The sequence below is a fragment of the Dama dama genome, chromosome 23 (assembly GCF_033118175.1).
Source record: "Dama dama isolate Ldn47 chromosome 23, ASM3311817v1, whole genome shotgun sequence".
Lineage (NCBI taxonomy): Eukaryota > Metazoa > Chordata > Mammalia > Artiodactyla > Cervidae > Dama > Dama dama.
The window spans coordinates 12,088,353-12,109,938 of NC_083703.1; the positions used below are offsets into that span (position 1 = coordinate 12,088,353).

The 21,586-nt window shown below is 44.6% G+C and overlaps 2 protein-coding genes across 3 annotated transcripts in view; both read left to right on the forward strand.

The window, feature by feature from the left end:
* Positions 1-9,401: 9,401 nt before the first annotated feature.
* NINL (ninein like) overlaps positions 9,402-21,586 on the forward strand; it is a 114,610-nt gene continuing 102,425 nt past the window's right edge. The window contains exon 1 of one of the 2 annotated variants that reach the window (XM_061125990.1): positions 9,402-9,536. The gene's annotated coding sequence lies outside the window, so the exon portion shown is untranslated. The remainder of the gene's footprint in view (positions 9,537-21,586) is intronic. The other variant, XM_061125991.1, reaches the window with a different exon arrangement.
* Positions 9,405-17,722, forward strand: NANP (N-acetylneuraminic acid phosphatase). Its single transcript, XM_061125997.1, has 2 exons — positions 9,405-9,536; positions 16,411-17,722. The coding sequence occupies exons 1-2, from the start codon at positions 9,447-9,449 to the stop codon at positions 17,065-17,067; spliced, it is 747 nt and encodes a 248-aa protein (XP_060981980.1). The 5' UTR covers positions 9,405-9,446; the 3' UTR covers positions 17,068-17,722.

Sequence of the window (21,586 nt, forward strand, 5' to 3'; positions counted from 1 at the left end):
TGTGTCCCTGGCCCCATTTCTGGGATTTGTAAGTAATAAATCTTGTAACTTTACTTTCTGTATGTGAGTATATTGACACTGTGCTTTCAATCAAAATGACCCTGGGGTTTTCACATCCTCAGAATGGGTACCTGGATGCTGAGGGAGCTACTTGCCAACCCACTTTGTGCCTCCTTGTTCAGCAGGTCATGATCTGTGTATTTCCATATAAAAAAACAAATAAGTAAATTTTATTTCTTTATTTATTTTTGGCGGTGCTGGTTCTTGCTTTCTGCTTGGGCTTCTCTCTAGTTGCAGGGATTGGGTGCTACTCTGGTTTTGGTGCACGGGCTTCTCAGTGGGGGGCTTCTCTTGCCACAGAGCACAGGCGCTAGGGCCCAGGGGCTTCAGGAGTGGTGGCTCGAGGGCTCGTCAGTTGGGGTTCCCAGGTTCCTGCGCACAGGCTCAATAGTTGTGGCGCCATGGCATGTGGGATCTTCCTAGACCAGGGATTGAACTGTGTACCCTGCATTAGCAGGCAGATTCTTTACCACTGAGCCACCAGTGAAGCCTGTGATCTGTGTATCCTTAACACAAATTGGGTTTCCAGCACAATTTCCTCCCACAACTTCTAGTGTGAGCTAGAAGTCCACATTTATTCTTTTGCATGTGGCTATTCAGTTGCCCCAGAAACATTTGTTGAAAATAATATTATTTCCCCCATTGAATAATCTTGGCACTTTTATTGGAAGTCAAGTGACCATAGATGGATCCATCATAGATGGATGAGTTTTATTTCTGAACTCTCAATTTTACTCCATTGATCTGTGTATCTATCTTTATGCCAGCAACACAGTTTTGATTAGCATATTTACAGTGAATTTTGAAATCAGGAAGTCTGAGTCCTCCAACTTTGTTCTTCTTTTTTCAAGATTATTTTAGCTATTTGGGTTATCTTACAATTTCATATAAAATTTAGGGTTAGTTTATTTCTGCAAAGAAAAAGAAAAGGCAGTCAGAATTTTGAAGGAATTAAATGGAATCTATAGATCAATTTTTGGAGAATTGCCATCTTAAGAATATTAAATTTTTTCAATTCTTGACCATGAGTTTTCCCATTTATGGAGTTTTTCTTTAATTCCTTTAGACAAAATCTCATAATTTCAATGTAAAGTTCTTGCAGTTCTGGGATAAATTTATTCCTAAGTATCTGTTGTTTTTGATGCTACTATAAATGGAATCATTCTCATAATTTTTGGTTTGCTCATTGCAAGTAAATAAAATAGATTTTATATATTGATCATATGTCCTGCAACTTGCCAAACTCATTTTTAGTTCAAACAGTTTTTTTGTGAATTTTTAAGAAATGTTTTCTATATATAAGATTATATCTTCTGCAAAAAGATATAGTTTTACTTTTTTCTAATCTGGATATGCCTTTTATTTTTCTTGCCAAATTGCACTGGCTAGAACTTCCAGTACATGTTAAACAGAAGTGGTAAGAGTAGATAATATTTGTCTTTTTCCTGATCTTAGGGGGAAAGCATGCATTTTATCCACCATAAAGCATTATGTTAGCTGTGAGTTTTTCATTGATGCCCTTTATTAAGTTAGTGGCTCCAAGGTATTTTTTTGGAGCACAATATTGATTGAACACCTACAGTGTGTGCCAGGTACTCTTTAGGCCCTAAGAAAATAATGGTGGGGGAGTTCCCTGGCAGTCCAGAGGTAAGATTCCATGCTTTCACTGCCGTAGGTTTGATCCCTGGTCAGGGAACTAAGATCCTGCAGGCTGCACAGTGCAGCCAAAGAAGAAAGATAGAAAATAATGATGGGAGAAGAAAAGAACCTGTCAGGAAGCATTTAACAGGAGGCTTCCAGTGTGCTGTTATGGATCTGTCAGGAAACCTTTGGCCCTTATTAATTCCTGAATATTCAGGAATTAAGAGGAGAGGCACGCCTTTCCCGGGGCTGAGGAATCCAGGCATTTCCTTTGTTAGTTTCTCATTATGGTGATAAGTACCCACTTCTCTTTTTAATAGGGATCAGCTTGTGTTTTGTAAGTCTGGAATTGTAATCTTTATCTTTGCTGAGAATAACTACAGTATATATGCCTACGCCATGTTGATTAAAACACCTTTACTCCATCAGAGCTTTGGTCCCCGTGTCTTTCTTTCTTTTTTCTCTCTCTCTATCTCTATCTATTTCTGGCTGATTCCCTGGAGCCCGGAAGCTGGCTGCGTAACCCAGGGAATATTAGCCTCTTTACTTCTTTCACTCTCTCATCATCGACTCCGGACCACCAGGTTCTGGTCCATTAAAGGACCAACAGAACCCAAGGGAATGGGGTGTGGGGGGAAATGGATGAAGGATTAAGAGGCACAAACCTCCAATTATAAAATAAATAAGCCACGAGAATGTATTATACAGCATAAGGAATATGGTCACTAATATTTTACTAATTTATATAGGGACGGACGAATACTAGACTTATTGTGGTGATCATTCCACAATATATACAAATGTTAAGTCACCATGTAATACTCCTGAAACTAAAACAACCATTTGTTGTTTACTCACTAAGTCGTGTCTGAGTCTTTGCGACCCCATGGACTGTAGCATGCCAGGCTCCTTGGTCCGTGGGATTTTCCAGGCAAGAATCCTGGAGTGGGTTGCCATTTCCTACTTCAGGGGATCTTCCTGACCCAGGGATCAATCCAAATCTCTTAGGTCTCCTGCATTAGCAGGAGGGTTTTTTACCACTGACCCACCTGGGAAGCCCTGCTTTGTTACCAGTTTTCCATGAATTACAGAGTTATAAACTAGTTAAAAATCAATGATAGGCAGAGACAACTCAGAAACAATTTCTGGAAGAACACTCTAGAACTTCCCTTTCCATGTCAAAGTCTTTCCCAGTTTTATCAAGTAACATTCCATAAATAGTCATTTAATGAATGGATAGTGAACTACAAACAAAGGGAAAACATATTTCAAGGACAGTGTGATCAGCCATGTCAAACACTGTGAGCATGGTGAGACTTGGGACCTGGTCACTGGGTTTGGTAACATGAGGCTTTAGTATGATTCTCCTGCTGCTGCTGCTAAGTCACTTCAGTTGTGTCCAACTCTGTGCGACCCCACAGATGGCAGCCCATCAGGCTCCTCTGTCCCTGGGATTCTCCAGGCAAAAATACTGGAGTGGGTTGCCATTTCCTTCTCCAATGAATGCATGCATGCATGCTAAGTTGCCTCAGTCGTGTCCGACTCTGTGCGACCCCACAGACAGCAGTCCACCAGGCTCCTCTGTCCACGGGATTCTCTAGGCAAGAACACTGGAGTGGGTTGCCTTTCCTTCTCCAAGTATGATTCTAGGGGGAGTCAAAGCCCAGTCAGAGTAGGTTCAAAGACAAACAGAAACTGAGCAAGTGGAGGGAAATAGACCACTCTTTGGGAGTAGTTTTACTATAAAGAGCAGAGAAATGGGGGCAAATGAGGTCAAGATAAGACGTTTTAAAGGACAAGAGACAAAGCAGCATGGATATGGTCAAGGGAACTCAGTAAAGAACGAACGAAAGAGGGCATAATTGGGAAAGGAAAGTTCAATAGTATTTATTCATTGCAAGGGGGGAAGGAGACCATTGTGGAAGTTGAGAATTGCCTGAGATTGAAGAATGGACAACTATTCGTATCCATCTGATGGATACCAGCATGGTAACTGGAAGTTTTATTTCTTGTCTCTGAAATAAAACAAAAACAAAAGCAAACCCGAAGTCTAAAGACTACTTAACCACAGCCTCCAGACACATCTTGAAGAACCATTACAAGAGGTGGCTAAGCCAGCTTTATGTGGTAGTGGTCATCCCACCCCCACCAGGTGACTGTGCTGCGTAATATGGTAACTACCAGCCACAGGCAGCTACTTAAATGTAAATTAATTAAAATTAAATATAATAAAATTTTTTTCAGCTCCTCAGTTGCACTGACTATATTGCTTGCACTCAATAGCCACATGGAGTCAGTGCTACTGCATTGGACATCACACAAGTAGAATTATTTCCAGCACTGCATAAAGTTCTATTGGATAGCACTGGTCTATGAGAATTGGTGGAGGGAAAGCAGCTAGAGTAGGGGGTTCTCAGCCTACATGGAGAATGCTATTACATTCCTCCACGCTGTTGTCTCATCGATTCCCCCCAGTTACATGTTTGCATGTGCCTCAATCTGCTGCTCTTCTCTGGGCTGATCTGAGCAGGAAAAAGGAACTGGAGAGACATGGCAAGAAGAAGCAGACAGATGTCAAGGAGGAAGCAGTCAGACAGTGATGGAGAGGCTTTCTCTTCCAACTGTTACAGGAAAACAGCGACTCCTTCCAGGCCCCCCACAAAAACAGTGGGCTCCTGTCTAATACTCAGAAATGAACTGTCTGAAGAGACACATGGGCTAACAAAGCAAGAGACTTTATTGAGAAGGGGTGCACAGCACACTAGGGAAACCCAGGAGAACTGCTCTGCCACGTGGCTTGCAGTCTTAGGTTTTATGGTAACGGGGTTAGTTTCTGGGTTGTCTCTGTCCAATCACTCTGACTCAGCATCCTTCCTGGTGGTGCATACGTCACTCAGCCAAGATGGATTCCAGCTATAAGGATTTGGGGATGTTGACAGGACATCTGGGCTTAAGTCTCCTCTCTCCTTTTGATTTTTCCCAAACTGTTCTGGCTGGTGGTAGCTTGTTAGTTTTGCATTCCTTACCAGGACCTCTTGTTTAAGATAACTCGTGCAAGTGGTCATTATGGTGCCTGGCCAGGGCAGGTGGTTTCAGTCAGTGGGTCCCCTAACAAAGGGCTATAGCTAATATTCTGAGCCATATCTTGTGAGCTGTCTGATAGATACTGAAACCCCCACCAAGTGGAAAAAGTTAACTACATGATGACCAGGCTGTAGCCATGACACAAGCTTCCACAATCCCAAGAACTGGCCTCAAGGAAATGGGAACAAACTAACCCTGGAACCAAAGATTAATTGTACATAAAACAATCAAGATGACACTGATCAGCCCACTGATGATTTCAAGCTGACAGTCAGAGCTGACTGTGCTACTTCTGCATGTAGCCCTATCCTTTTGTGTATTAAATCTCTTGCCACTGACTGTTAGTGGGTGGGGGGTGGGGGGGGCGGTGGCGGTTAGTTGGCCTTTGGACAGGAGTCCAGCCTCCCATCCCCCTTACTCCTGCTTGCCGGCATCCAAAATAAAGCAAACTTCTCTTTCCATCAAACCTGCCTCTTCGTTGGCTTTTGAGCAGTGAGCAGCCAGACCCCCACTTTCAGTAACACTACTACCTACTCTGTTGCAAAACTCCTATGTGTCCTAACTACCCCCTCGTCTCCTCAGAGCAGTTCTCTGGGGGTTACTTGAGATGCTGCCTTCCAGGCTTGAAGTCCTAAAAATTTCAAGCCAATTAAAACATAACTCTCAACTTTTAGGTTATGAATAATTTTTTAGTTGACATAAGCAACTCCATTTGGGGGCTGTTGTCTTGTTGTTAAGAGTCCTCAAACAAGAAGCCCTATGCTTCGTCTGTAAAACTAGGCAGGAAGAAGAAAACCAAACATACAAATGGGTCCATTATGCATTAGCCAGAAAGGAATGTCCAGAGACTACCACCTCCACAGACCAGGGGCCATACTCTGCTCTTCCCGCATAATGACTCATTCTCACAAAGTCAGCTAGTCACCAAGTCTGTAAGGAAAGCTGAGCACCGAAGAACTGATGCTTTTAAACTATGATGTTAGAGAAGACTCTTGAGAGTCCCTTGGACTGCAAAGAGATCAAACCAGTCAATCCGAAAGGAAATCAGTTCAGAATATTCATTGGAAGGACTGATGCTGAAGCTCCAATACTTTGGCCACCTGATGTGAAAAGCTGACTCATTAGAAAAGACCCTGATGCTGGGAAAGATTTAAGGCAGGAGAAGGGGACAACAGAGGATGAGATGGTTGGATGGCATCACTGACTCGATGGACATGAGTTTGAGCAAACCCTGGGAGATGGTGAAGGACAGGGAAGCCTGGCGTGCTACAGTTCATGGGGTTGCAAATAGCTGGGCAGAGCTGAGCAACTGAACAACTGTGTTGGATCCAACAGATGGGATGTAAAAGACAAAAGGAAAGAACTGCTGGAAAGATGTCCCTAACTAAGGGCAGGAATCTAGTAAACAGTTAAAGGGCTGGCCACAGAAGCCAGCAGGGATGGCTCATTTAAGCTTATCAGGCAGGGTAGGTAGGTACACCTGATGATAATGGTAGATGTCTCAGGAGCCTGAGATTCCCTTCCGGTTGTTTCTATCTTACCCCTATTAACTGAGCAATACCCCCATTCCAAGAAAACCTTTAAACCACAGGGAAAGCCTCTTGTTTTTTTTTTTTTTTTTTTAAGTATTTATTTGTCTTTGTCGTGGCACACAAGATCTTTCATTGCAGCTAGAGAGCTCCAGAGCATGCGGGCTTAGTTCCCTGACCAAGGATCGAACCCACGCACCCTGCATTGGAAGGTGGATTCTTAACCACTGGACCACCAGGGAAGTTCCAAGCCTCTCTTTCAAGGTCATGGGATTGTAATGAACTTGTTCAGCAGAGGTGGGTGGGAAGGGTCTGGAAAGCCTTTTCCAGACCCTGGGGAAAATCTTTCCCTAGGATAGAAAAGACAGGATCAATGTTGGCCAGCAGCAGTTGCACACCAGTGGTACCATTCTGTAGGGTGCAGGAGAAACAAGCATTACAGTTTGGTTTTCACTTTGTGCTTCTTGATCAAGTCTCACAATTACTAATCTTTCCAGACCTTGCTTCCTGAAAATATGAAAATATCTTCTAGCTACTGGTGTTAAATGTGTCAAGCTGACCAGTTAAGGAATGTACTGATATCCTGAGGCTCATTTATAATGAGGAGCCTTTCTATTTCAGCACCTTAAAACAGTACAGGAAAATTCACTGGTTCACAAACATCAACTGCAACGTCCTAAAGCCTGGAGACATTTAACCACAAGAACTTAAGTTATCAGGTTACTGAACCTGGCCATCACCTCCCTTTAAGCACCCAAGTTAGACAGGTCATGGAATGTCATTAGAGTACTTGTCACAAACAGAAACGTGTCAAAAACCTCGACCCCTCAACGCATTAAGTCAAGAGGACTGATGATACATTATACAGTATACTGCTGTACCTTCTCTGACTCTGGATTTGTGCCTAAGTCAATAAACTATATGAACATCAGAAAAAGGTGGGGGGAGGGGGAAGCTGGGGACTTCCCTGGTGGCGTCTGCCTACAATGTGGGAGACCTGGGTTCGATCCCTGGGTCAGGAAGATCCCCTGGAGAAGGAAATGGTAACCCAGTCCAGTACTCTTGCCTGGAAAACCCCATGGACGGAGAAGCCTGGTAGGCTACAGTCCATGGGGTCACAAAGAGTCAGGACTGAGCGACTTCACTTTCTTTTCCCTGTAGGCCCAGTGGTTAGGACCCCGAGCTTCCACTGCAGGGGGCGCCAGTGCCCCCTGGTTCGGGAACTAAGATCCCTGCTTGCTGCTCCCAGCGGCCAAAAAAGAATCCTAAAAACAACTCTGCTCACAAAATCTGTGGCCCTGTTCTGGTCACTGATGACGACCACGTAATCCAAATTTCGGCGAAATTACCCAACAGAGACAATTTAGACAGAAGACTTCAGAACTCAGTTCTAAGATCCTTATTCTGGTAGCTCAAAGAGTAACCAATTGTTGCTGTCCTTCCGGAGGTTTAACAGACTCTTTAGGTCCCTCAGCCTCTGGCTATACCAGAAAATCATCCAGATGGAAGGCAGCCAGCAACCGGAAAACGCAAGGCTTCGGGAAAAGCTACCAAAGTGGACAAAACGTCGGGCAGACACTACAGAGCCCTTGGTGTTCAGGCAAAGCAGTCAAATGAGGGCTCCAAGATCCAGGTTACACCTTTTCAACTCGTCCCCCAACTCTGAACCTGGGTCCTGCCAGCCGGCAGGGTAGGCACCCTACGACTGGGCCAGACGTACCCAGCACGGAAAGTAAGTGTGCACCACAAGGGGATAAACGACCCCCGCCCCATCTTTCCCCCGTCTGCTGCTGGTTCTGACGGAGCCGCAGACTCGGAACCACACACGCTCCCACCCGACTCCGGCCACGCGCGGAGCGGCCCGTGACGCGCGAGCCACGACATGGGGTTTCCGACCCCAAAAGCCCCTCGATCTGCCTCTTCCCCGGCGCCCGCAAGTTGCAGAAAACCACCCCGGATAGTCACGAGGTTCTCCTCACCTAAGGAGGGCAAAATGAGAAGAGTTAAGCAGTTCAGTTCAGTCGCTCAGTCCGGTCAGACTATGCGGCCCCATGGACTGCACCACTCCAGGCCTCCCTGTCCATCACCAACTCCCAGAGTTTACTCAGACTCATGTCCATTGCGTCGGTGATGCCATCCATCATCTCATCCTCTGTCATCCCCTTTTCCTCCTGCCCTCAATCTTTCCCAGCATCAAGGTCTTTTCCAACGAGTCAGTTCTTCGCATGAGGTGGCCAAAGTATTGGAGTTTCAGCTTCAGCATCAGTCCTTCCAATAAACACCCAGGACTGATTTCCTTTAGGATGGACTGGTTGTATCTCCTTGCAGTCCAAGGGACTCTCAAGAGTCTTCTCCAACACCACAATTCAAAAGCATCAATTTTTCTGCGCTCAACTTTCTTTATAGTCAATATCTCACATCCATACATGACCACTGGAAAAACCATAGCCTTGACTAGACTGACCTTTGTTGGGAAAGCAATGTCTCTACTTTTTAATATGCTGTCTAGGTTGGTCATAACTTTTCTCCCAAGGAGTAAGCGTCTTTTAATTTCATGGCTGCAATCACCATTTGCTGTGATTTTTGAGCCCAAGAAATTAAAGTCAGCCACTGTTTCCCCATCTATTTGCCATGAAGTGATGGAACCGGATGCCATGATCTTAGTTTTCTGAATGTTGAGTTTTAATACAACTTTTTCACTCTCCTCTTTCAGTTTCATCAAGAGGCTCTTCAGTTCCTCTTAGCTTTCTGCCATAAGAGTGGTGTCATCTGCATCTCTGAGGTTACTGATAGTTCTCCGAGTTAAGCAGAGACAGGCACAAATGAGGAAGCCGCGCTCCCGACCACCCTGCACACGACCCAATCAGAAGATTCGTGGCACGGTAAGGAGTCCTCCGCGCACCTCAGAGAGCGCGATGCCGAGGTCTCGCGGGACCTCAGCATTCCGGAGAGCTCAGGTCTGCAGACTTCTCGCGGGAGCTCAGCGCCGGTGCGGAAGGGTTGGGCTGTCTCGCGGCCCCGCCCTCTCCTTCCCTGTCCGCGGGCCAGGTTCGCGCAGGCGCTCGCGGTGGCGGCGGCGGCGGCGGCGGCGGCGGCGGCGGCTCGTTTGCGCGTCGCGCTGGCGGCGGCGGCATGGGGCTGAGCCGAGTGCGGGCGGTCTTCTTCGACCTGGACAACACGCTCATCGACACGGCCGGCGCGAGTCGGAAGGGCATGTTGGAGGTAACGTCCCGGCTCCCGCTTCCCTCAGGCGAGCCCCGCGCCCCGCGCGCTTGCCCCTCGGGCCCCTGGTACTGTCCCGTCGGCTCCCTCCGCGTCGGGGTCCCTCAGCCCGGAGGCGCCGTGTGCCGGCCGCCACGCACAGAGGACAAGGGGCGTCTGCGAGCGGACGGCGCTCCCGGAGCGCGGGCTCCCGGAAGGGTGTCGCTTAACTGCCACGAGGGCAGGGTTGCAGCCGCGCCGAGCGGCTGCCGCGCGCGGGGCGCCTGGCTTCCTGCCGGGGCCGGTTTGGAGCTGCCGGGACGCGCGCGCACCCAGCTTTCCCGGCCTGGCCGTGGGAGTGTGGGCCCCCGGCGCGATGAGCGCTGGACCTTGGAGCCTGAGCACTTCACTCAGTTGTCCCCGCGGTGAGTGTGACCGTCAGCAGGTTTACTTTGACGAGGTCTTGCTCAGAAGTGGCGCCCTCCGCTTCCCGTACCTACTGATGCTCTTTCAGCTCTTTCCCGTGCCCTTCAAGACCCGAAGCCACCCTTGCTCGCGTTCTTCTTCATTCAGCTTTAAGGGGAAAAAGGAAGGATTACTATATCTGAAAAGCCCATTTTCGGAACCTGATCCTTCCAACCCTTCGTGCCCCGCCCACTTCATGCTTTGTTAGTTAAGTTGTGTCTCCCTGGATCTTCAGCTTCTTCGTCCTCTTTCTTGGTGCATTCCACTTCTGGTGCGTTTTCGGATCTGTCCAATACTCTGTTTGTTTATTTTCTTTAAAGATGTCTTTATTTAGCATTCTCTTATTCTCCGTAAGAGTATAATCAGTCTTTAATCACATGTAGCCAGCTCGGCCCCACAGTTTGCTCTGAGATCTGGGGCAGATAATTCAACGCAGAGCCTGAGTTTCTCATCTGTGTTACAGTACAACACTAGGGCCAACTTCAAAAGACTACTTTTGGGAATTAATTGAGTTATTGTGTATAACAGTTTAGCAGAGTGATTCTCCAAAATACGCATAGGAAAAATGTTAATAATTTTTTATACGATTTTTGCAAAAAAGAAAGCAAAGATAGGTCAATTTTTTAAGTTAAAAAAAAAAGCAATCATTAGGCACCTCCTGAATTGATAGAATTCTGGACATTTTGAGTCTATTTTAATGACTTTTTACTGATGCATTACACAGTATTGACTGACCTTTCCATCTTCACGCCTTTGATCTTGACCTCAGGGGCACCATCCCCTGATATATTGCCTCCAATATCTCCCTGCAGACTGTACATATTTACCTGTGTTCTTGGCAGGCGAAGTCCAATGTGTTGTAATTAAATCCTTGTTTTAGTCCAATTCTTGCTATAGACCAAGCGTGTAGGCTTTAAAAATCAGGCAGTTGAGGGAATTCCCTGGCGACCTAGTGGTTAGGACTCTGCCCTTTCAGCCAAGGGTGGGGGCTCAATCCCTGGGTGTGGAACTAGGATCCCACAAGCCATGTGTCTTGTCCAAAAAATAAATATAAATAAATAAATACATAAAATGAGACAGTTGAGTTTGAATCACAGTTTTCTCCATACCTAGCTGAAAGCACCCAAACAAGTTATTTAACCCCTCAGATCTTTCAATAGTGATATTTTGAGTAGTGATATTAGTTCTCAGAAACCCTATCTGCTTAGGTTTAATGCAATATATGAGAAGTACATAGAGTCCAGTGTTCCAGAATTGTACCACTGTCCACTCTGTCTCTAAGTCTGTGTCTTCCTGCATATCCCCGATGCCCTTGTCTTAGTTAAAGCTGGACTTGTTGCTCGTCTAGACTGTTGTTGTGGTCTTGATTCCAGGCTTACTGTGTCCGCTTCATCCTCCACATTCCTACCACAGCAAAAATTTTAAAACAAAAGTCAGATTGTATTTCTCCTTGGTCTTTACACCCTCCCTTATACCAGCTCTGTATTTTGTTAATATGTGTTTTAATGTTCTTGTCAAAGGATCCTACAGTTAATTTTTGCAACTCAGATGCCCACAACTAAATAGTGAGTTGCTTTTTTGAGGCGCGCGGGGGCGGGGGGGGGGGGGGGGGGCGGCTCGGCTCACTGTGAGGCATGTAAGATCTTAGTTCCCTGACCAGTAATTGGACATTTGCCCCTTGCATTGGAAACTCGCTTTCTTAACCACTGGACTGCCAGGGAAGTTCCAGTAGTGAACTTGTAAAGAGGAGACAAACTGTCATATTCATTTTGTTTGACACATGGTAAATGTTGAATGAATGTTGAATGGATGGATAAAAGTTCAGTTTTCCAGACTGTTTCTCTTTCTGTTTCCTTTGTAAACATCCTATGAAATGCTATTAACTATACAAGGATTAACTATACAGGATCTAGGATCGCTTTATCCCATAAGAATACGACAGCCACAGATGTTGGCCTAGTTAAAAGTAACATACCAGCTTTCTGAGTCACTCTGAATGACTTATGAAAGGAGGAAGGGGGAAAAGTCCAGCCATTGCCTTGAGCTTGAGGAGAAGGAGTCATGTACTGACTGTGTGTTTGTGTGTTTGTGTAATCACTCAGTTCTGTCTGGCTCTTTGTGACCCCATGAACTGTAGTCCACTAGGCTCCTCTGTCCATGGGATTCTCCAGGCAAGAATACTGAAGTGGGTTGCCATTCTCTCCTCCAGGGGATCTTCCTGACCCAGGAATGGAACCTTGGTCTCCTGCATTACGGGTGAATTCTTTATCGCCTTAGCCACCAGTGAAGCTCATACTGACTAAATATCAGCTCTAATATTTTTTTCTTTTTCTAACCTCTTTAAAAAAATTTTTATACAGGTTTTAAAGGTTACTTTCCATTTACAGTTATTACAAAATATTGGCTATCAGCTTTATTACTGTTTTTTTTAGTCATCTGGGAAAACTACTTTTTTCCACCCACTTCAGGCCTGTATTTTAGTGTCCCTACTCAAGCAGAAATCCCATGGACAGAGGAACCTGGAGAGCTTTACAGTCCATGGGGTTGCCAAAGAGTCAGACACGACTTAGCGACTAAATAACAGCTCAAGTGGAAGCCTCCAGAAAATTGGGGTTTCTCAGAGAACAAAGCAAAAAATGTTCCTGCATTTTTTAGTTTACTTTCCAATAGGGATGACAGTGAACATATTAAATGTGCTTTTACTTACAAATGTGTTAGAAAAAGTGGAGGGGAGAAAGAATTGCAGTCTCAAAATAGGTTGGTGAGGTTAGGCCACATGGAGTACATGATATTTGAACAAAGTCTTGAACTAAAAACAACAGGAAAGCTGGTTGACTTGGTTAGTCTGTATGCAGTCGTCATGTTTTGTGAGCATGTATTTTTAAATTAGTTTTATTTAGAATTTAACCACTTCATATCTTAATCATATGTGTTATACAGCTCCCACACTAGCCCTCAAAAAAGTCTTTTTAAATCATAGCTAAACATTAGTACTCCCTGGAGAAGGGAATGGCAACCCACTCCAGTATTCTTGCCTAGAGAATCCCATGGACAGAGGAGTCTGGCAGGCTACAGTCTATAGGGTTGCAAAGAGTCGGATACGACTGAAGCGACTCAGCACACACATTAGTACTGATGGTGTTAACTTTAATTCTGGGTCTGGAAAGCAGGAGGTAGTGTGCAGCGTTTCCTTTCTATATGTGTTGGGATATAACCTTCAATAGAGTCTTGAAGGAGATGGAGTTTGAGTTTATATTGCACTCCGTCTCTCCCTTCATCATGCCTGTTGGTGTCTAGTGGCCTCATTCTCCTCAGAACCCTTCTCAGGCCTGCCCAAGATGTCCTTACACAAGATTGCAGGCCCTTACACAAGATGTCGTCATACCTCTACATTAGAGATCTTTTTTCTCTATCTCAGTCTAGTTAAAACTTCTCTTTTCTCAGTGCAGACGTTTGGTGAGTTTGCACCAATAATGTGGACTAATTCACTTTAGATGTTATTTCTGTTTGAACTAATAATAATATGTAAATGACTGATAAACTTTTTTCCCCAAAGATGTTAATACTGTTTAAATACCACTGGTTATTCGAAATGAATATGTAATTAGTCTTTGTGGCAAAGTTAAACCAGGGAATGTAATGGGAAGCAGTTTTGAAACTTGGGCTCCATATGCCATGCCTCTGCAAGAATCTCCCTTTAAGGTGAGCTAATTGGCTTTTTCACATCCCAGGAATGTATTTAATGAATTGCCAATTACCGTTTACAGGAAACTGGATCTTTATTGGGAGCTCTAACCCAATGAACAATGAGCCGGTTCCTGTTGAATCAGGAGTACTGTGGAGTCCTCGAGGCCTGTGTCCTTTTATTGTGTAGCGGTAGCATTGCTGAAACTGTATAGTGACCTTCATAGCCCTGGAGTAAGTTACTTGACATTGCTAGAAAAGATGGTGATTGAAAAGGCTTGATTGGTTCATTGAAATTTAACTTTATAAAGCAAAACATTTCAGTATTTTGCCCTGAGCTAAAGTTCTTAGGGTGGGTATATTTTCATTGGACTAATAAGGCTTTTCTTAGCTATTACAGGAAGACGGTGTCTACAGCTCTTTCGCCTTTTCAGCAGGTGAACTGAGTGTCTGGCGTGAATAGCAGATCATTTATTCCCCGTAGAGTTTAGGGAACACTTGTTTGACTGCTTTGCTTCAACAACAGGAAGATTTTAGCCCCAGCTGTGTGTATTACACTCATCCTCAAAGATCCAGAAGTGCCTTGGCTGATTGACTTTTCCCAGATGTCCCCAGTACAGAGACGTCAAGTAATTGAATTATTTACACTCCCAAGTGCAAGTAACTCACTTGGCAAGTGACCTTAGGAAGCACTGCAGGGGATGGTGGAGTCGGATGGGAAAGGGGAAGAATCTAATACAAACCCTGCTGAGGAGCAGGTAACAGTGTGCATGGCTTGGGACTGTAGGAGACACATGCAGACATATTTCACTCTCCCTCCAAAGGGGCAAGAAAGCTGCGATATTTACCCACCAATTTCTGCTTTTTGCTGGTTGAGACCTACTTGGGCCATCCTCTGGCTCCAGCCTGTATGCACGGGTGCCCGTGTGGAGAGATACAGCTCTTAGGCCGAGAAGCCCAGGTCCTTGGAGGAGGAGGCCACTCACCTGTGGGAGTGAGGTGTGTCTGGGGAATTTGGTAGCACCCGCTCCAGCCTCCCCTGGCACCCTCCCCCTGGGTTTCCACTGTGGCTGAACTCAGCTTCCGGCCTTTCCCAGTTCCCTGTGTCTTTGTGCTGTTCCTTCTTTCTAGAATGATCTCCTCCCATCCCCACCTTTGGGCTTGGGAATGCCTTGGTTTAAATGTTCCTTTCTCTGCCCTCTTTACCCAACAACCCTGGGGCTGCTTCTTACCATTTATTTCCAGTTTTCCATGTGACTCTCACAGCACTCAACCCAGCAATTGTGATGATTATTGTCCTCATCAAATAATGTCATGAGAACATGGGGACCAGTCTCCAGCGCTGAATACATAGTATGAAGGTACACATGTGGCCTGTGGAGGTAGGCAAGTATGGGCTTCAGTCTCAGCTGGGGCAAGTTCTTTTTTTTTTTTCCCAGCTGGGGCAAGTTCTTTATTGGTTCTAAACTTCCTTTCCCTCATCTCAAGAAGGAAGCTCCCTTGGGGAGTTGTAGAAGAGATTAGAAATAATATATGTGAGCTTTGAGCATAATACTTGCCATATCACAGTCTTAGAAAATGTTAGCAAACAGGCACCATGGTAAGAACCTCATATAATGAAAAGCCAAGGTAAAGAGCTGTGGGATCCTAAGAGGGATTATGATCAGGGATTCAGAACCAGTGTGACAAAGAGGGAGACTCAGAACTTCTTCAGGTTTTTTATCTGGAAAAGTAGGTTAGGAAGAACCACTGTCATTAGACTGCCGAAATCACAGAACATGCTTGATTCCATGGGAACTACACATACATGTTTTTAAAAGTACAGAATTGGGTCTCCTTTAATGTGGTTGAAAAGGAAATGGCAACCCACTCCAGTGTTCTTGCCTGGAGAATCCCAGGGATGGGGTCGCACAGAGTCAGACACGACTGAAGTGACTTAGCCTCAATAGCAGCAGTAATGTGGTGGTTAACCTAGGCCTTCAAAAGATAAAATGGATATAGAGGAGAGGTTAGGTGAACTAGCCTTATATTTGGGAAGAGTCTAAATATTGGTTGTTAGAAATTTTATGTATTTTACTAAATATAAGCACAGTTTTATTTTCATGTTTTCATGAGCAGAATAAAAGGTGACAGACTTAAGCTGACAAATGAGGGATTTTTATAGCTATATATAAAGAATCTCCTTAGAAGAAATCAGGGTGTGTGTGTGTGTGTGTGTGTGTGTGTGTGTGTGTGTGTGAATGAATTGTCTGGAAATGTTGAGAAATCTTCACTCGGGTGTTTTTTTTGTTTGTGTTTTGAACTTTTAATTATTTTTGACTGTGTTGGGTCTTCGTTGCTGCGAGCGGGCTTTCGCTAGTTGCAGTGAGTGGGGGCTACTCTCTAGGTGTGACGCATGGGCTTCTCACCACAGAGCACAGGCTCTAGAGCACATGGGCTTCAGGAGCTGTGGTGTACGTGGGCGTTGTTGTCCCACGGCATATGGGATCTTAGTTCCTGGACCAGGGATTGAAACCATGTCCCCTGCATTGACAGGCAGATTCTTAACCACTGGACCACCAGGGAAGTCCATTGTGCTCTAATACTAAGACCAATTCCCACCAGAAATGATGTGGCAGTAGAGCATCCCTAAGTCAGGAGTGGAGTTAGAATCTGTCTTTGCTCTTGGTTTATAGGCTCACAGCTTCTGAGGACGTGGGTATTGAAGACATGAAGTGTGTTGATGGAGTTATTTTCCTTTATTTAGGTGATAAAGCTCTTACAATCAAAATACCATTACAAAGAAGAGGCTGAAATCATCTGCAACAAAGTTCAAGTTAAACTCAGCAAGGAATGTTTTCATCCTTCTAATACATGCATTACTGACCTCAGGACTTCACACTGGGAAGAAGCAATCCAGGAAACCAAAGGCGGTGCAGCCAATAGGAAATTAGCTGAAGAATGTTATTTCCTGTGGAAATCGACACGTTTACAGCACATGACGCTGGCTGAAGAGGTCAAAGCCATGCTCACTGAACTTCGAAAGGAGGTCCGCCTTCTCTTATTGACAAATGGAGAACGACAGACCCAGAGGGAGAAGATTGAGGCTTGTGCCTGTCAGTCCTATTTTGACGCTATTGTTGTGGGTGGAGAGCAGAAAGAGGAGAAACCAGCACCTTCCATATTTTATTACTCCTGTGACCTCCTCGGGGTACAGCCTGGGGACTGTGTGATGGTTGGTGACACGCTGGAAACTGATATTCAAGGAGGCCTCAATGCAGGGCTGAAGGCAACAGTCTGGATAAATAAAAATGGGGTGGTGCCCCTGAAGTCATCCCCCACACCACATTATATCGTTTCTTCTGTGCTAGAGTTACCTGCCCTCTTACATAGCATAGACTGCAAAGTCAGTGTGTCCGCTTAAAGCACAGAAAACGGTATGCTTATGAATTTTAGGGTCAAATTACAGGGTTCCAGCTAAGAAAAGATAAGGCATTCTCTATACTGTGACCCAATTATAAGGATAATTACAGTTGTTGTGTAATGGCCAACCAACCATTGACTGGTATTTATATCTGAAAATCCAGAGTACAGTAATACAAGTTACTTTTGGTAGTGTCATCCAGGAAACTTTGAAGAAGTATATTTGTTAATCTGTGGCTTGAAATTAAAAAAAAAAAAAAATTATTAATCTGTTAGCATCTTGGATCTCTGAAGATACCAAGGAGGATGATTTGTTCTTGGATGCACAAATACAGATTTTATGTTTTGGCTTAAAAATAGATTAAAAAAAAAAAAAGCTATTCTGAAACATATATAATAGAGATTTATTAGAGCAGTTGGATCTGGTTGATAGGAAGTAAGTACCAAGTCACATGCCAATCAAAGCATTTCATAGTGAAATTATTTCCATATTTTTCTGTTTTAAAAACATGCACCATATTTTTGCCTACTTTGAATGTATACTTCTCTTATGAATCTAATTTTTCTGCCTTACCTTTTTGTGGGGAGAGGGGATAGTTTTCCTATGGTGTGTATATGACCAATAAATTCTTCCAGTAAAAAAGCTGTTAAACTCAGCATTCAGTGCTCTTTTTCCGTTACATTTGCCCGTTTTTCCAGAGTGAGTGTAGGTTCCTGTTAGTCTTTACCTCTTAGGGAAGAACCTGCACTGTCTTTTCCCAGGAATGCAGTGGGGTTGAGGGGCCGGTCGGTCTGGCTGTCCAGGAGTGTGGTTCTCCTTCTGTGAACACATCGCAGTGGGTCGCCTTGGTGCGTCCTGGTCATGCTGTGCCTCACCTGTTGTCTCCTGACAGGATAGTTTCACCATATGATGAAAACTGACAGAAGATTAGGTTGTACTCTTAACCATTTCCAGGGTGCCGTTTTAATGCTTGACTGATTCTTTTTGGTGTTATCATCTGCCTTAAATCTCCTGTTTTTCAAATTTTGGAAACTGTCATTGTTTCACAAATTTCTATATCCATTTCAGGGTTTTTTTTGAGCTTACTAGTTAAAAGTCCAAAGTGAGGCATCCTGCAACTTGAAAAACTTCTCAAGACCAGGAGGCTGGAAAGTCTCATGATTTCACCAACCGTACCTAGAATAAAAGAGTTAATTAAGGAAAAAAGAAATACTGATCTGGGTTGTTTTTTGGTGGGGTACTTTTTTTTTTTTTTTAACTTTTGTATAGGAAACTACTAATGTAAACTGTTCAGTTGTTCGGGTATATATAGCAATGGCTCCTTCAGGTACTCTACCAAGAACAGGGTTCTCTGCCATTGTGCGAGTGTCTGTTGTGCATCCCACTCTTAATGTTTTAAAATGTGATTGTGCCCTTGACTGTGAAGAACATCGCTGTCGCTCTGAAACTCGCTGTCGCTCTGAAACTGAACGCCTGTGAACAGGGAATGTTTGTGTGTAACTCTTCTACGTGTGGTGCCCATGTGACCTTAGTTGCAGTGTAGATGTTTTAAATTGTTAAGTTGAAGGATGCTGATAGGAAAATGGTTGTGTGTGTGATTTCTCAGGGGGGCGAGTGTGGTGCTGAGGGTTTGTCCTTTGAGTTCGCCCATGAGAGTCCAGGCACTTGCGTTCATTATGCTCCCTGAGAAGGCTCATTGCTCCCAGTTTCTGGGGTCTCTAGCAGATCTCAACAGGTGGACACCTTGGTTGCTAAGTGAGCAGTTCTTCAACAAAAGTGATCTGGTGGGGAATGACATAATTGTGTTTCTTGTAATGTATTATTACATTCCATTTGCACCCATCCTTAGGGAAGAACTTTGGCTTTTTGCATTCTGAATGGAATGTTACAGAAGACATTAAGAAATCTTGGAATAGACATTATTAATAATTTTTTGGGGGGTTTGTTTTAAAATAATTCTCTATTGTTTTTCATAGTTTCCCACATCCCTAGAAAGCCACAAATCCTCAGCTGTCCAGAGGCTCACCCAAACACTGTCGTTATGGAGGAATGCCTCGTAGACGCGAGTGGACCGTGCACGTGGGACACTGACACAAGGATGGACGTTTTCTGGTTCCATTCACACACCCGCCCACTGGTGCACGAACATCCTAGATATGGTAGTGCCCAGGACCCAGTGAGTGTGACATTGTAGGAAAGACAGTTGTTCAGTTGCAGAGGTGCTCGATTTAGCCCTGTCAGATTTCTTTGCAGCCCACAATAGGAAACATTTTCTGTCACACTCCATTAAACACATGACTCAATGTGTGTGTATTAGACATAGTTTTACCTGTTTAACAAAGCTACTTCCTTGCTATGCATGATGCATGATGCATGATTTTCATTCCATCCTTTTTTTAATGGTGGAATGTATTTTTTTCATTTTGGAACAAGTCAAAGAAAGAATACGTGCATAGCAAAACGTCCATCTCATCTCTTTTCCAGCTACCCGCCTCCCTAAAAAGGCCTCTTCAGTCAGCACTTTCCTGTGTCTCTGCGTATATAGGTAGGTATGAGTGTACAGAATTCCTCTGATTCAGTCAGCTTTTTATTTCTGCTTTTTTGATTTTAGAGAGCAATGATCTTGCTAAGATACCAATGTAAAACATCATGAAGCTTCTGAAAGTTGTTCCTGTTGGGAGCATCCGTCTTTGAGCTCAGCCATCCACTACCTATAAAGGCGACCGTCCTGCTGACTGGCATGCTGTCCACTTTGAGGTCGGGACAGCCGTGACGCCCTTCCTCTGCCCGCCCTCTTCTGGGGCGTACCCCATCTCAGCGACCCCCTTCACCTCTGCGTTAGATGTCCTGTGCCCTGTGTCATCCCCTTCTTGATTGTTCCCCCTTCGGTGGCATGCGTCCTTGAGCAGTTTCCCTATAAAGATGAGATCAAACCTCGAGTGTCTGAAAATGCCTTTATTCTCTTCTCCCAGCATTGATAGTTTAACAGCATGTAGTCAGAGGCCACTCAGAATTTCAAAGGCATTGCTCTGTGGCCTAGCGGCCACTTTGTGACACTTTTCTTTTTCTCTTCAAGCTGTTAGAACTTTGTTTTTTCCCCCCAGTGGTCCATGAAGATGTCCCTTGCTGTGTTTTCATCCTCTTGAACCTTTTCAGACAAAGCCTCACGATCTCCAGTCCTAGAGAAATGTCCCTACTTGGTTGATAAGCGCTCTGCTTCTCTGTTTCCCACTCTGTGAACCTCCCACTCCTCAGGTGTTGGACCGCCTCTCCTGACCTTCCACTTTGTTGTCTTTTTTTCTCCCAGTTTTCCATCTCTTATTTTGTTCTACTTTTTGAAAGATTTCTTCAGCTTTACCTTTCAATCTTACTGATTTTTTTTCCTGCCTGCCATTATGTATTTTAATTTCCAAGTTTTTTTCAGTTTTAAGAAAATATTCTTAATAGCATTTATTTTTGGCTTGAATGGAATATCACCCCTAAAATAATCTTTTTTTTTTTTTTTACGTTTTTGAAGAATCCAAGAATCCACTGTATCTTCCATGTTGCTGTCTTCTGTTTATTTGGGTCTGTTTGTGCACATTAGAGGCTTTCCTTAAATGCCCAGTAAACCTTGTGTATCACAAGTAAGAGAAAAGGGATGAAAGTGCTCGATTGGAAGGTCTGCATGAATGGATGGGGCTTGTATACTCAGGTTCCTTTTCTGTAGGATTCTTGGTAGGCAGTTACCTGAAAAACGCCTGGGGTCAATGTTTTAAGGTCTTTGCTCTTGGTCTGGCTTCCTGGAGAAGAATCTCTGACTCCGGGCTGAGAGCAGAGGTCTGCTGTCAGCCCCTGGGAGCCGGGTAGGAAGGCATGTGGTGAGGGACACACGTGCCGTCACTAATCTCTGGTTGTACCTGAGCCCGGTTGTATGTGGTGCCCCTGGTCTGGAGACCCTCTGTTTTTATTCCAGAGAAGCATCATGACTTCTGTTGAATTAGGACCAGGTTGGAGGGGGCAAGGATCCAGGGATCTATTTGTATCTGCATCTTTACCACTTTTTTTTTTTTTTTGACGGGGGGTGAGGCTGTGCTGCGTGGCTTATGGACTCTTAGTTCCCGGACACAGGGCTTGGACCCCGCAGTGAGCGTGCCAAGGCCTGACCGCTGGACTCCCAGGGGATTCCCTCCATTGGTATTTGGAACACCTCTCCCACCATCCTTAGTGCAGCTCCTCTTTTCCTGGAACACTGAGGTATCTGGTGGTTTCAGTGCCTGAATGTTTGAAGGGGTAGCTGTGCACCTCCTGGTTTCTCAGCATTTCTCATTGCTGGGCTAGTCTCCGCTTTCTTGCATCTACTAAATCCTTTGCCACTTGTCCCCATGCTTTTTGGTTTCCACAATTTTGCCATCAGTGCCTGTTTTCCCAGTTGGTGTGTGTGCGTGTGTGTGTTTAAATTCCTTTATGATAGTTTCCATTGGGTTTGATGTAGAAGCAGTGTTAGACGCGTACTCCCTTCTTTCGCCTTTATTGTGGA

What these genes read in the sequence shown, in the direction of transcription:
- NANP (XM_061125997.1), top strand. Translation starts at nt 9,447, where the DNA reads ATGGGGCTGAGCCGAGTGCGGGCGGTCTTCTTCGACCTGGACAACACG. An exon ending in GTCGGAAGGGCATGTTGGAG is followed by an intron (nt 9,537 to 16,410) that starts GTAACGTCCCGG and finishes TCCTTTATTTAG; the next exon opens with GTGATAAAGCTCTTACAATC.